Raw genomic sequence first — 13832 nt, 5'->3', positions numbered from 1 at the left:
TGAGAGAAAAAAAAAATGCTGAAAACCAACAGAAGGGCGTTGAAAAAAAAATAGTAAAACAAGTAATACATAAATACAAATGTTTATTTTTCTTGACATAATTTACACATTTTGTATATGAAAGTATGGCACAATTGACAATATGAACTATTTCAGCTTAGTCTGACTATGATTGAACTCAATTAGTGAAAAAATTTCAAATATTTGAATTTGTGGATTGAAACAGTGAGGCAAAATATATTCATGTGTCTTCACTAAATCACATTCACCCCAATACCGTTCTATACATGTAGATTTATGTGTAATACGATTAAATACAATATCGAGTGTTTGTGTATTAAAATTCTACAATTTGCCAAAACAACATCTAGGCTCAGCAGTTTTCAAAAATCAATGTATTCAGAAACCTAACATGCATTGACTTAATAAGATGTTAAAATGTTTTTCCATCCAGTAATGTTATATTCTGTCAATTCAGCGATACAGTGGTCCTCTGGAAACTAAATCCAGCCCATCGTTAAGAGTTTCTGAGAAAATTGTTTAGCTGAGGCAGTAAGCCTCCTCAATCCTCACATGTCATCATCTACTCAATGATTATCCCCAACAACTACATTTATGGTATTTGCTGTGTTAAAAAGCATCTCTGCTCTTTTTTCACCTTGAATGTTCCATCTCATAGAATGAATTGTTAGTTATGATATCATGATATAAAACACTGGAAAATCTTGGAATAATGTATATTAATTTTTATTTTAAGGCTTCAATAGCTAGAATCCATGTAAAAGAAATCATGAAAAGTATAAAACGTGTTAAATTCAGAACTGTGGGCATGAAGCAAAAAAAAAAAAAAAGCCTTTGGCAGGATAAATGACCTGAATTAAATGGGCTCCTGAGTTACTGTCCTGTTTTTTGTGTCATATTTATTTCCATTATCAAACTACTGTAAACAATTGTATGTATTTTTTGGCCCAAACTGTAAATAATAATGTGCCAATGATTCAGTCAAGCTGTATTCCATAATTAATGTTTCACAGCCAAACAACTAAACAGATTTGGAGAATTAAATAAAAGAATATTGATTGGCAATGTGAGCTGCATTTCCTGTGGTGAGATTACAGCATTGAGCTGGACATTCAGTAGTACATTACTGATGACCTAAAGGTTACTAAAATGACACCCGTAGATTAACTTTCCTCTCTTTACAGCAGGTTAAGAGCATTAACAGTACATTTATAGAACATGTGACATGGCAAAACATTTTTTTCAGATGTATAGGACTAAGTGTACATCTAAAAAATATCAAACTGGACATCTAAGCGAAGCATCATAAGAAATAAATATCCCACACACAACCAATATGAAGTAATTACTCGTAAGATTCATTGTATAAATTCAAGCGTGAATTCAAAAAGGCATTTACCTCAGTACTGACAACCGTAAGTGAATAAATCTGTAACACTCTGGTTCGTTGGGCAAAAGGTACAAATAACGTTAAGTTTTTCTAACATAGAACATCATATGCAAACTTCCACTTTGTTATACTTGACTTCCTATATTTCCACCACAGATGTGTAACTAAAACTATTCTAACATGCACACTTGCTTCTGTCCGAGCCCTCCGAGATGTCCAGGTTGGCGGGTCCGTTAGCGCGGACGGTCCCGTCGGGGATCCAGGACTTGTCAACACATCGCTCCATCCTCTTCATGATGAGGTCCAGCAGGATGTCCACAGCCTGGCTGACGTTCTGCCCGTTTGCGGCGCTCGTCTCAAAGTACGGGATTCTGCACGAAAACAAGTCTTGGTTATGAACATGGGACCAAAGAATAATGCAACGCAAACCTTTAGTTATTTTTCAAATTTTTGCCCAGTGCTGCGAAAACCAACAAACTTTTGAACCCTTCTCTCAGAGCTTCCCCTCTACACCCGTCTGCACTCCAAGGCCTGCTTGTCTTTATCACAAGAGGAACATGTTGATATCTGTATTAGCTTCACTAGGATCAATTTATTGTTGGTTTTGATCTCGTCGTGAAAGCGACAACCTTCTTTAAACTTTGTATTTTTTTAAATGTGCTACTTTGAGTCCAATGAGCATCAAAACACTGAAATACAAGAAGAAGAATCTTTGATAATCTGTTAAAACCCACAAGATCAACCCCAAACGTTTGAGGAGATGGTAAATGATGTCTGGCAGAGGCGGTACTGATATGCTATGTTGTATACTAAGAGATATTCCTCTCTTGAAGGCGTTGGAAACATTTAAAGAAACGTCACCACAATATCTGTGTTTTTAGAAAGGTGTGTCCGATGGGACCAGAGCAGGATATTTTACAGGTGTACACAAATATTTGCTTTTCGAGGAGTATCCATTTCGACTTCCATTTTCATGCACAGACTCTGGCAAACATTGCAGCCACTGCCTTCTTGACAAATGTTTGAGGGAGCGGCTGGTGTACAGATGGATCAGCAACAGACAAGACGTACCCATACTTCTCTGCCAGTTCGCGGGCCTCGTCCTCCCTGACCGCTCTCTGATCCGACAGGTCGCATTTGTTGCCACACAGAACGATGTCTGGATTCTCACAGTATGCGTGAATCTGTAACTGACCTGAAAGACACATTCAGCCATTCATTCTGTGATCAGTCCGGTTTTAATGTGTAATATCTGAACTTCTGATAGAGATTTCAAGTAATTATTAATTCATTATATTCACCTGAGATATAAATATGGATCAGGTTAGAATAAGATGTGAAGATGTTTTAATCACACTACCAACAGACACAATAAGGTTTTATGCGCGTGAGAATTTTGGCAGCCAACAATAAATATAGATTTATCAAATGCCCTGCTCACTTGTATTTGTCTGACTTAAACTAATCACGAGCTGTTTATTGTTACAATCTTCCGTTTTCATGACAAACAAAATGTACATTTAGTTGAATACATCAGGTGACATACTCATCCAATTTCTGACGTTGAGGAAACTTTGCTCATTGGTGAGGTCAAACAGGAGGAGGAACCCCATTGCATCTCTGAAGAAAGCAGTTGTCAAACTTCGAAACCTGAAATCATTCGGGGGGAGGGGAGAAATACACTAAATGAGAAATGTAATTAGTTATGATAAAGGCATATTTAGATACTTGAGGAGGTTGAGAAGGAGCTAGTAGTAGCTGGTGTACCTCTCCTGCCCTGCGGTGTCCCACAGCTGTATGTGGATCTTCTGTCCTCTGCCTGAAGTTCCACCTGGAGCTGTTGACTTGTACATCTGACAGAGACAGAGACACGTCAGCTCCAATATTTACCTGATAATCAATCTGCTATAAACAGCTGTAAAAATCATATCCCACATCTGTCATGTTGTAAAAAACACAGCCTGCTGTGAGGTGAGGAGTGCAGTGTGGTGTAGTTGCACTTATGCCTCTTCTAGAAAAAAACTAAACAAGGCAGAGTTGGCAACATCCCTGCAGCTACTCTTATCGATCAATTCAATCAGTTTTCTCGATATATTTTGTTAATTTTGCAAGAACCTGCGAGGAGAGCAACCAAAGGCCCCAAAGTAAAGAGTAACTCTGGTTTATTTAGCTGGAGGTGTTTCAGCTACAACTGAGTGTCCGTGTTCAGCTGAGGTGTGGAGGGGAGAAACTATGTTTCATACCATAAACAAGTTCAACAAACAAAATCAATTTGACGTCATTAAATAACACCAGTCTCATCCTCTCTTTGATCTCTGGAACATGTCTGACCTGTGAGGCGTGCAGTAAACACCAGCAGCTACTGAAACCTGTCAAAGGTTTTCCGGGTGCATGCTGCTGCCTCCAGGCAGCCGCAGGATGACTGGTGCATCCATCTCATTAAACATCTGATCAAACTTCAGACGGAGCAGAGAAACTCAACACGGTCTGATGTTTCTTTGAGATCGCAGCACAGCTCCAAGTTGTGCAAGTTAAGACCGACGTGTTTTCACCTTGATACTCTTTAAGTGGATGGTTTAGTACTAATGCAGCATTTTCAATCAAAGTAGGCAAAATGTTTCTTTTTAAATGATCTGCATACAGTAATCTACCGCTTTCTCTTTCTCAGAAGTGATGGAAACACTTCTCCTGACAAGACGAACGATGGCCACAACTGACTAAATATCCAGCATGGCCACGATAAAGAGCTTCCTCAGGCGTCGGATTGTATTCTTCCCGAGTTGGAAGTCAGCAGCATTAAAAAGAGAATAGAGTAAACATGAACACCGCTCAGCTGTTTGCCTACGATATGAAGGCTTTGTTATTGAGGAGGGTGCTGCCTGTTGTTCTCCCACATTAGTCATTTCTCCGATTTGTGTTGCAACATTCACAAGCGCTCTTTTGTTACAAGAGTATTACTTAATAGGGTGGGAAGGCATTTAAGCCCCTAATCAGGCAGCCGCAAACGCTCGAAGCACACGGGGCCACGAGCTAACGTTGCATCACAAGCTTGTAGCGCAATGTGCGCCTTCACTAAACAACTCGAAGAAGGAAATCCCAACGATTCTGCACATGGTCTGAGAAAAGCACCCCGACTTACCACTCTTTTTTCTCTGAAGTCAATTCCAACTGTAGTGATGAACTTGGAGTTAAACTTCCCATCAGTGTACTGGTATAAGAAGCTGGTTTTCCCCACGCCGGAGTCACCGAGGGCTAGGAATTTGATGAGATACTCATAGTCCCCATCAGACATAGTGACACCTTAATATCTGAAACACATGAACAAAACCACTGAGTCAGCCAACAATCACCAGATTTGACACAGAAATACATCTAAAAGAGAAGCGGTGTTTGGTTTTCATCCCCCCCAATTAACCAGTGAAGGCAGTGAGACTGTAACAACCTGGTCAAAGCACAAAAACTGGACCGTCACGTCGGTAGAAGTTTGTTTCTTATCAAAGCAAGCAAACATCAGGCGACATCCAGATTCTCCTCAAAGTTTAAAGGATAAGGGCGGTCATGACTAGAAGCAGATCAACAATGAAGTGAACAAGTACTGTCTGTGTGGGGATGAAGACATTCCTCCGTCCACCAGATCTCTACTGTTGCAGCCCAAAAAAAAAAAAAAAATCCCATTAATAAAGTCCCACTTCTGGTCTGATCACTGTAGTTTTGTTAAGTCAAACCTACACGTTTACATCATTGCTGCTGCACACCAGCACACTTTCCATCCGTTCTACAAAATAGTCCTCAACAAATGCAGTATTTGCCTCTGTTTGAGTGATATTTAATACAGCTGCCAGATCTCAGAGGTGTTTGAGTGTCAGCGTTCACAGCAGCCCAAACAAACCACACTAACTGGACAAACAGCCAGTTAGTGAAACAAACAGGTGAGGCAGGAATTTACAATCAAAGTCTGGTTCTTCTGAGTAAAATGAGTGACGAAATGACACCACTTATGCAACATTTTTCGGGTGGAAATCCCTTTTCTTCTGTAATGTGATGTAAAAAGTTCAGTGAAATTCACCCTTGAAATACCCCCGTTTCCAAAAAAGTAGGGTCGCTGTGTAAAATGTAAATGAAAACAGAACGCAATGATTTGCAAATCACATGAACCCATAAATGATTGCAGATAGACTAAAGACAACACATGATATGTTGAAACGGAGAAAGTTTACTACTTTTCCAGTCTTTTGTTGCCACCCAAAAAAAATTTTTTTGCTGGCATAAAATTCAAAATAGGCATATATTATATTTTCCAGAAAAAAAATAACATTTCTCCATTTTTAACAATTGATATGTTGTTTTTGGTCTATTTTCAATAGAATATGGGTTTGTGGTATTTGCAAATCATTGCATTGTGTTTTTATTTATATTTTACAGAGTGTCCCAACGTTTTTGGAAACGAGGTTGTAATTAAGAAGTGCAGAAGTACATATTTTCTTACATTTGCTCAATGGCAATAAGAACCTTCTGTATGCTGCTGTAGTGAAAAAAAAAATTCCCCTCGGGGATTAATAAAGTAATTACCTAACCTAACCACACTACATTACAACAACTGGATGCAACGTTCTCATTCGTCACAGCTGAATAATTACAGTCAAAACAATACAAAAGCAGAGTGCAGCTGTATCATATGACCACTGCGTAGAAAAGCGTTGCTGCATTCTTGCACCGTGTCCCCCCCTGAACCTTTTATCTGGCGCCATAAGCAGCTTAAGGTCTCGTGCAAAATCAAGATCCATGACAAATGCACTGTGATGGAAATGGTGCTACGAGCACTTACGTAGCCATAATTGGCGAGCTAAAACCAATAAATCCTGGAACTATGATGTCCACATTCCTGCTCATGGACCTGGTTTGACTTGGGTGGGTTCAAAGTTATTAATGAGGTTTTATTTATAACTTTTAAAGCCATCCCATCAGGCCTGCTAGAAGAAGCTCAGGTTGGACTTGTTGCTCAATATATATATTAAAAAAAAAACTCATCTCAAAGCCAACTCTTAGACAATATTGCTCGCGTTGTAAATTCCCTCCGCCTTTGAGGATATGATTTTAGGTTCGTGTTTTTATTTTTACATTTAGATTTTTCTTCATCGTATGGTTTCCTCTGTTTTAAAGATCGGTGTAAATATTTTTCAACATGCTTTGGATATCCATATTTCATTATCCGAATAAATAAACTGTATATTTCAAAACTGAATCAGGATGTATGGGTACAGAGTGAGTACTTATTTATATAGAGTCAAATCCCAACATGATGTCAGGGGAGTTAATGTGGTAAAATCAAGTACATATAATATGGAGATGGGAGTCCAAATTAAACCAACATGGATCTGATGGTGGAAAGTTTGTGAGGAAAAACCCGGAGGAAGAACTCCAACCTGGCTGCCATAAAGGTGCACGGAGGTGGAAGTCAAAGCAGATGTTGGCAAGCAGATGTTGGCAAGCAGATGTTGGCAAACAGTTTTGCATGCAAACTAAACACACAAAAATGGAAACTGTGATCTTTAGTGAAGCCGTTATTGGGTGTCAATGCAATAAAGTTTATACATTTCTAAGTGTGAATGAAGTGTCCAAATACTTTTTGGGATCTCAGTATATCAACAAGGAAAACCCAAATCTGACCATGATGTTGAATAAATACTTCTCTAAAATGGTTTCAATAAATTACAGCCCTCATGAAAGTAGGATTTATTCTATAATACGATTGCATCAGCATTTCAACTTGCAAACTAGAAAAGCACAGTTGTAGTTAATTAGGTGTACTCGCAACTACACCGAATAATTATCACTAATAAGCATCGCATTTAACTAATCCTGTTTGGTTTAGCTGAAACCAGGTCACTGCAGTGACACAGTAAAGCAAAACCACACTGCTGGAGTGAAGTTTGTTTCAGCAAATTTCTGCAGACTATTGTCAGGCTAACCAGACAACTCCTCGGTGAGCCCCACTTCAATACGCAAATAGTTTAACCCCACGTTAACGAATGAATATTGTGCAAGAAAATTAAGTAAATGTCAATGATCGTGTACAATGAGTATGTCAAGTACACTGTGCAGAAATCTAAAATTGCAAAGCCATTTCCTCGTCACACTGCACTCCCCAGTCCTATCACAGCTGTGAAAAGGAAGCGAGGTCTGATGGCTGAGTACGATCTTCCGTTAGTGTTGTGCAAGAAAACACTGAGTGCAGTAAACACAATCAGAAAGAACCAGAAGTGTCAGTCTTCATGCTGCCTCGCAGAAACCTATCTGCAACAACAATGTCTCGACCTGTCCTGCTCCACTGGACGGGCACGTCTCCGAATGAAACACACGAAGCTGGTCTCGTGTCAACAAGAGGTGGACAACGGTTGACATAAATAAAAAAAACACAAAAAAATTGGCCACACCGCCTCTCTAAATCGTCTCTGCAATAAAATCCAAACCCTCGCAGTGAATCGCGGCCTGTGGCTCAGAGGTCTGCCAGTTATCATCTAAATACATTAACTTTCCTTAATTACCTTTCAGTCCTTAGAAATTGTGCAAGTTAAACTAATTTTGAAAAAGTAGATAATACCGGACAGTCTCATGTTTCCCACAACCTTTTAACAGACAACAAACGAGTCCCTGTTGTACTACAAGATTAAGGTGTCACATAATACCAGACTCCCCTTCAGTAAAAAAAAAAAAAAAAAGGCCTACAAGCAGCGTTTAAAAAGCAGTGTTGGTTTAAAAAAAAAAAAATCAAAAGCTTAATCTATTTTTTACTGCTATGTGTTGAATTGGTAACATGCCATTATCAATGTCATATGAGGAACCATAAATGCAGTAAGCTATCTCAATAACATGCCACAAAACGGGCTGATAATGCTATTATCGACCAGTCAAAGGAAACTATCCTAAGGGCACAAAAACGCCACAAAATCCAACTGTCAATTAGTTTCTGGTAATTTATTCAGCTGCAATGTTGTCTGGGACTAATGTATTCACAACTTAAGAAAATAATAACTGTAATTCCAACGCCGATGATATTTAGCTCGTAATCATAAGAAAGAGAAAAGCAGGAAATCTTCATAATCTAGAGGTTAAAACAAGGCAATATCTGGTATTTTTGCTCAAAAAATGAAAAAGCTGCAGATTATGAAAATAGTTGCAGATACATTTTCTGTCAACCAAATAAAGATTTATCAACTCACCATTTTAGCTCCAATAAAGTGTAACCTGCACTGTTAACCAATTTTGAGCCCACATCTTGGTGCACTAAGTTCAGATCATGTGCCCATGTTGTATGAACTCTAACCAGTCCAACACAGGATTGTCCACCACAAACTAATTAGCTTCCTAATTAATCAGGCCCTGAGTGTATCCCTAGAAGAAAAAGAACATTACTATCATTATCTTCTTTTAAACACTACTTAAATGATTTTTGGACAACAATGTCTGAAAATGTGCACCTGTATTGCATCTGCATCTCTACTTAACCTAAAACATATCTCGATCAGCTGATATGGTTTGGCAGTGGCTTCAAATATTAGTAGTTTTTTTGGTGACACCATGTTGTACTGACCGAATCAGTGGCAGAAATGCTGGCCTTTTTTTTTAATTTAATTTTTTAATGTTTTTATAAGTTTAACAGGTTGGTTTAAAGTGTTTCTAGGATGAAAGTTCTTTTAAGATTGTACAGGGGTTTTTTTTATTATTATTTTATTATATTTGCATTCATGTTGCTTGTCTGTACCTTGTTTTTATTTCTGCATTGTTTGGCCAGGACTCTCTTGAACAAACGTTTTAATCTCCAAGACGTTTGTGGGTCTGAAACAAGTTTGACTAAAGCAAAACTGAAGAAACACTGAGCTGCACCTTGACAACTTCTGAAGTTTTCTTAATGGCTGTGTTTGCCAGGGGCGGCAAACAAAAACCAGCTTTAATCATTTGTCAAGGATAAAGTGGAGGACCCACCCTGTCCAACACAGAGGCAGGAAGCTCCTGGGAAAATCCGGATATGCAACTACCATAAACTGCTCAACAAGTTAAGTAAAACAAAGAGCAGAACAAGTGATGGGCAAGTCGCTTGCATTAAAATGCCTTGAAAGGCTTTATCAGCAGCACCAAACAGGAAGAAGCACATTATCCTCATTCCCACTTCCAGACACGAACAAACACTCAAATCGATTAACCGACACAAAGTCGAATGTCCCACAGCTGGTCCTCGTGTCTGCTACCGGGAGGGTCACGTGACCTTTCAGGCCAAACCAAAAAATAATCACTTTTTAAATTTTTTTTTTTTTTTTAACCTAATATGGATCCTGCAAAGAACAGTGAACTGACTGAAGACTTTCATCTTCCTGTGTCAGACATACTGCTGCCAACATACGTCTGACCCGAGTGATGGACGTGAGAAGATTGAAGTGGGAGAGACCCGAGTTTTACTGTTTGTCTGAATCCGTTTTTAGAGCCAGCTGACAGCCCTGAGAGAGAGAGAGAGAGGGGGGGATAAGGCAGGTGTACAAATGTTTCCCAACGCCAGCGGTCTTTCACCATGTGAGGCTGTTCCTGAAGCAAATATTCCGAGTGCAGTAAAAGTTTTCAGCCGCTGGCTAACTCCTGACAGATGCTACAGGCAGGTTTGTTCGACTGACATTTCCTGAAGTACTCACCCGCCGCGGGGCGTCGCTTCCTGCTGCGCTGGGTCTCGGTGGTCTTTAAAAAAAAAAAAAAAAAAAAAAAAAGTAGTCGAAAAGACTAGAGGGTGTGAATAAACGAGGAGTTTACTTTCTCCGTCGCCGCTGGCCTGTTAGTTGACATGAGAGCAGCTTCGTGAACACTGAGCACCACCTTGACTCTCCGTGCGGTCGTCGTTGCTGGTGTGACGTCACGGCTCCGCCCACACGGAGCTCGCGCGGCTAACGTTAGCTAACTGAAGGAAACGGCACGTTACAACACACCAACGGCCGGAGCGACACACACACACACACACACACACACACACACACACACGCACCAGGAGCCCTCCGGTCTCTAAGCTACGCTGCTCCTACGTCACGCTGAGGGATCCGCATGGAAACCAGGAACTAACAACCGGTGGTGGAATGTAACGAAGTACATTTACTCAGTTACTGTACTCAAGTATACATTTTATCTAATTGGATTTTACTTGAGTTTTTGCCTTTCTATGTTACTTTATAACTCGTATCGAACTTTTTATTCCGCTACTGAACGCGTTAGTTACTTTTAATAGTCAGTTTTCATACTTACTGTCCAGTGAAAAACCTTTATCTACAAATCCAGTGGTTTTATATGTTGAATGTGACATACTCTGTGGGGAAATAAAGTAGGCCTATTTAAAACCACTGCTGGATATGGTGAATGTTTTGCACTTATATCGTCCTTTATAACCTTTCAAATTCACAGTCCAATTGTGGCAGAGCTGCCATGCAATAAGGTCGCCGGCCATCAGGACCAACTTGGCGCTCAGTGTCTTGCCCAAGGACACTTTGGCATGTGGACAGGAGGGACCGAGGATTAAACTGCCAACTTTATAATTAGAAGGCAACAAGCTCTCCTATCTGACCACAGCTGCAAAATGTCACAAAGCTGAAAACAGATAATCTGAGTTTGCTGACTTTCTAGAGTTTATGGCTCTCCCAGCACCTCTACAAACATATGATGGTCTTATAATATGATGCATTTCTGGAGGTCAAACTACTCAACAGTGCATGAAGTAGTTAAGATGAGCACTTCCTTAAATAACTACAGCTGTAAAATACAGCTGACACATAATGCAGGAATAACATGAATCCAAAACTGTCATGTGAAAAAGTAAAACAGAAACCATTTTCTGCCCAGTGTACATTCACTTTTGATACTTTACTTCCCTTCTGCTGATAATATGATAATATTTACATACTTGTACTTGTCACGTCAAACTACTCAACAGTGCATGAAGTAGATAAGATGAGCACTTCCTTAAATAAGTGTGTTAAATAATATACTCAAAGTCCACAATTGTTTAAAGCAAAGTACTAACTGCAGGACTTTTACTTGTAGTGGAATATTTTTACTGTGAAGTATTAGTACTTTAACTGAAATAAAGGACCTGAACTTATTCCACAAACTGCTTATAGGCTCACGGCCAGCAGGTGTGAGAGACTGCAGATTGCAGCCATGGTCAGTAGTAACCATGGTAACCATGCTCAGTTGTAACCATTGTCAGTAGTAACCATGGTCAGTAGTAACCATGGTAACCATGCTCAGTTGTAACCATTGTCAGTAGTAACCATGTGTCCATGTGGACTGAGAAGACACATGAGTAGAAGCTGGTAATGAATGACAGTATGGTGAAACACAACTATAATAATATATTAATCCTAAATTGTCATAGGAAAAGTTTTAATTCTTGACAAATAATGTACATTAATATACACTGGTTTAAAATGCTCTAATATCTGCTTATAACCCCATTGCAGTGTTATAAGCCACTGATTAAGTTTGCATGGTGCTTTAAAACACTGAGGGAGGGGATTGAGGTATAGCTTTTCTATTTTACTTCTAAAGGACTATATTTACATTGTTGTATTGGTACATTATTGGTACAATTAGTTGTTGAAAAAATTAACGTTGCACGGCTTCATAATTCACAGACAATGTATTTTATGTAGTGGAACAAAACGTGAACTCTTTCCAGGCTTCTGTGGACCAAAGTCCTCATTTTCTGTAGAAGAGTTAATCCCTGTGGGAAAAAAAACAGCCAGTGGGTGAAAAATGTGAAGGTATTGGCACTGGTACAAACATGTGTCTAATGAACAGCTCTAGACCACTAGAAGAGCAATATATTAAGAGCTACTGTATCCTTGTGCTTTTTTGATTCACAAAGCCAATATGCAACGCAATATATTCTCATCTTCTAAATACGACAGCGAGAATAACAGTACAGGAAAGATTTGGACGAATTCGACTTTTTTTAAACTGACATCCTTTGTATGCATCGGAGATGAACTCAGCTGTGTAGTGACGCGAGAAGTGTAATTTTGAAACAAATAATTTAGGAATACAGATTATTAAAGATATTATTTATTCTGTACATTTACACACAGGGCAACCAACAACAGCATGAATTATCCATACTTGTCTTTTGTCTGTGACAGTCCAGCAGCCTCTCATCATTCAGGCTTCTGTCCATGAGCTGAGGTACTTCCTGGGAGGGATGAACTGTTTCAGTCCGTTTCAGTCTGTTTCGTTGGCACATCCTGGTTCTGCTGTTCTGGGGTCTTCAGCACTGGCTCGAAATAAGGTCTGTAGATGTAAATACCACCAGCAACTCCGAGCACTGTGGCAAAGGCCAGCTGTGTGAAAGAAAGTCTTCGTCGAAACATGACTTCTTTTGGTGAGGAACGCCAATCTTTAGACACAAGATGATCCTGAAAGAACGATGACGTGGTGTCAAGACACTTCACAATATAAAGGGTCTTTGTCATTTTGGATTTCCTATGATTTGTTCAATGTCACATGTTCTTGCAAATTTTCAATCAGTCCATCAAGATCTTAACACGACATATTATATACTGAACAGTGTAATAGATTCCCATGTTCTAAAACCTTCAGTAAAGATTTTGCTTATTTTAATAACGATAAGTTCAAATTTCCCACTGAAACACCTTCCAAGACTAAAATCATCAAAAGACTGAAGCTGAAAGCCGGAAAATGTATTCTATCTGATATGGAGTCCATAATATGTGTATTATTATTTTCTGCAGAAACTGAATGAAGGTTTTGATTAATTTGATGCGTCTGGAACCAAATAAAGCTATTGACATAAAAAAAATACCTTATACTGACAGGTATGATTATCAAGTAGTTTATTGGACACTAATATTTTGCACTTAAATAGATACTTTAATTAATGACACAGACAGTGAGGACTCCACAGACTCATTAAACTGTCCAACTGTTCTGTTTTTATGGTTATTTAAATGTGCAATAGAAAGCTGATCCCTTCCCTGACCTGAAAACGACTTCCCCTGAGAATGAAATGCACTCTGATGAGTATTATTTTGAAATCTCCAGACCGGATATCAGAACAAGGCGATTGCTGGCTTGATAGTTTCCTGAACAATGAGCTGAATCCAAATCAAACGTGACATTTTAGCTGCTTCAAAAGCGGCTCTCTGTAACATTCATGACTTACCGAGGAAGCAGTTCATACGATGTGTCTGTATAATCACCAAACACAGACAGACAGAAGAACAAGCAGGTAAAAGCTCAAGAAACAGCCACCAGTACACTTATGTATGGCAGGAGAGCATTCTTCTTCTACTCTCAATTGTGGCAGAAGAACAGTATTAAGCTCCGTGGCGCCGCCTAGTGGACAGAGCAGTGATATGCTGCCTGATTTTTATTT

At 39.3% G+C, this 13832-nt stretch overlaps 2 protein-coding genes across 6 annotated transcripts; both read right to left on the bottom strand.

Moving 5' to 3' along the window:
* Nucleotides 1-1510: 1510 nt before the first annotated feature.
* Nucleotides 1511-10469, bottom strand: rab27a (RAB27A, member RAS oncogene family). Of its 4 annotated transcripts, none has more exons than XM_069693553.1 (6): nucleotides 10093-10469; nucleotides 4551-4719; nucleotides 3179-3264; nucleotides 2958-3061; nucleotides 2489-2606; nucleotides 1511-1782 (listed from the first exon to the last, which is right to left on the bottom strand). In XM_069693553.1, the coding sequence occupies exons 2-6, from the start codon at nucleotides 4701-4703 to the stop codon at nucleotides 1587-1589; spliced, it is 657 nt and encodes a 218-aa protein (XP_069549654.1). In that variant the 5' UTR covers nucleotides 4704-4719; nucleotides 10093-10469; the 3' UTR covers nucleotides 1511-1586. The 4 variants fall into 4 exon arrangements, with proteins under 4 accessions (XP_069549654.1, XP_069549651.1, XP_069549652.1 ...); XM_069693550.1 differs by having other exon boundaries at nucleotides 2483-2606; nucleotides 10093-10465; XM_069693551.1 differs by lacking the exon at nucleotides 10093-10469 and adding an exon at nucleotides 9730-10070 and having other exon boundaries at nucleotides 2483-2606.
* Nucleotides 10470-11812: 1343 nt separating this feature from the next.
* Nucleotides 11813-13738, bottom strand: LOC138617978 (protein PIGBOS1). Of its 2 annotated transcripts, XR_011310692.1 has the most exons (3): nucleotides 13620-13738; nucleotides 12560-12852; nucleotides 11813-12164 (listed from the first exon to the last, which is right to left on the bottom strand). XR_011310692.1 is itself a non-coding variant. In XM_069693370.1 (2 exons), the coding sequence occupies exon 2, from the start codon at nucleotides 12805-12807 to the stop codon at nucleotides 12649-12651; it is 159 nt and encodes a 52-aa protein (XP_069549471.1). In that variant the 5' UTR covers nucleotides 12808-12852; nucleotides 13620-13738; the 3' UTR covers nucleotides 12490-12648. The 2 variants fall into 2 exon arrangements, 1 of the variants encoding a protein (XP_069549471.1); XM_069693370.1 differs by lacking the exon at nucleotides 11813-12164 and having other exon boundaries at nucleotides 12490-12852.
* Nucleotides 13739-13832: the final 94 nt, after the last annotated feature.

This window comes from Brachyistius frenatus, unplaced genomic scaffold (assembly GCF_029030835.1).
Source record: "Brachyistius frenatus isolate BFR_SWC_R1_liver_20210118 unplaced genomic scaffold, ASM2903083v1 Contig_15, whole genome shotgun sequence".
In the NCBI taxonomy this organism is placed as follows: Eukaryota; Metazoa; Chordata; class Actinopteri; family Embiotocidae; genus Brachyistius; species Brachyistius frenatus.
Note: the sequence above shows the minus strand (reverse complement) of the source record. Positions and strands in the feature narration are given on the sequence as shown.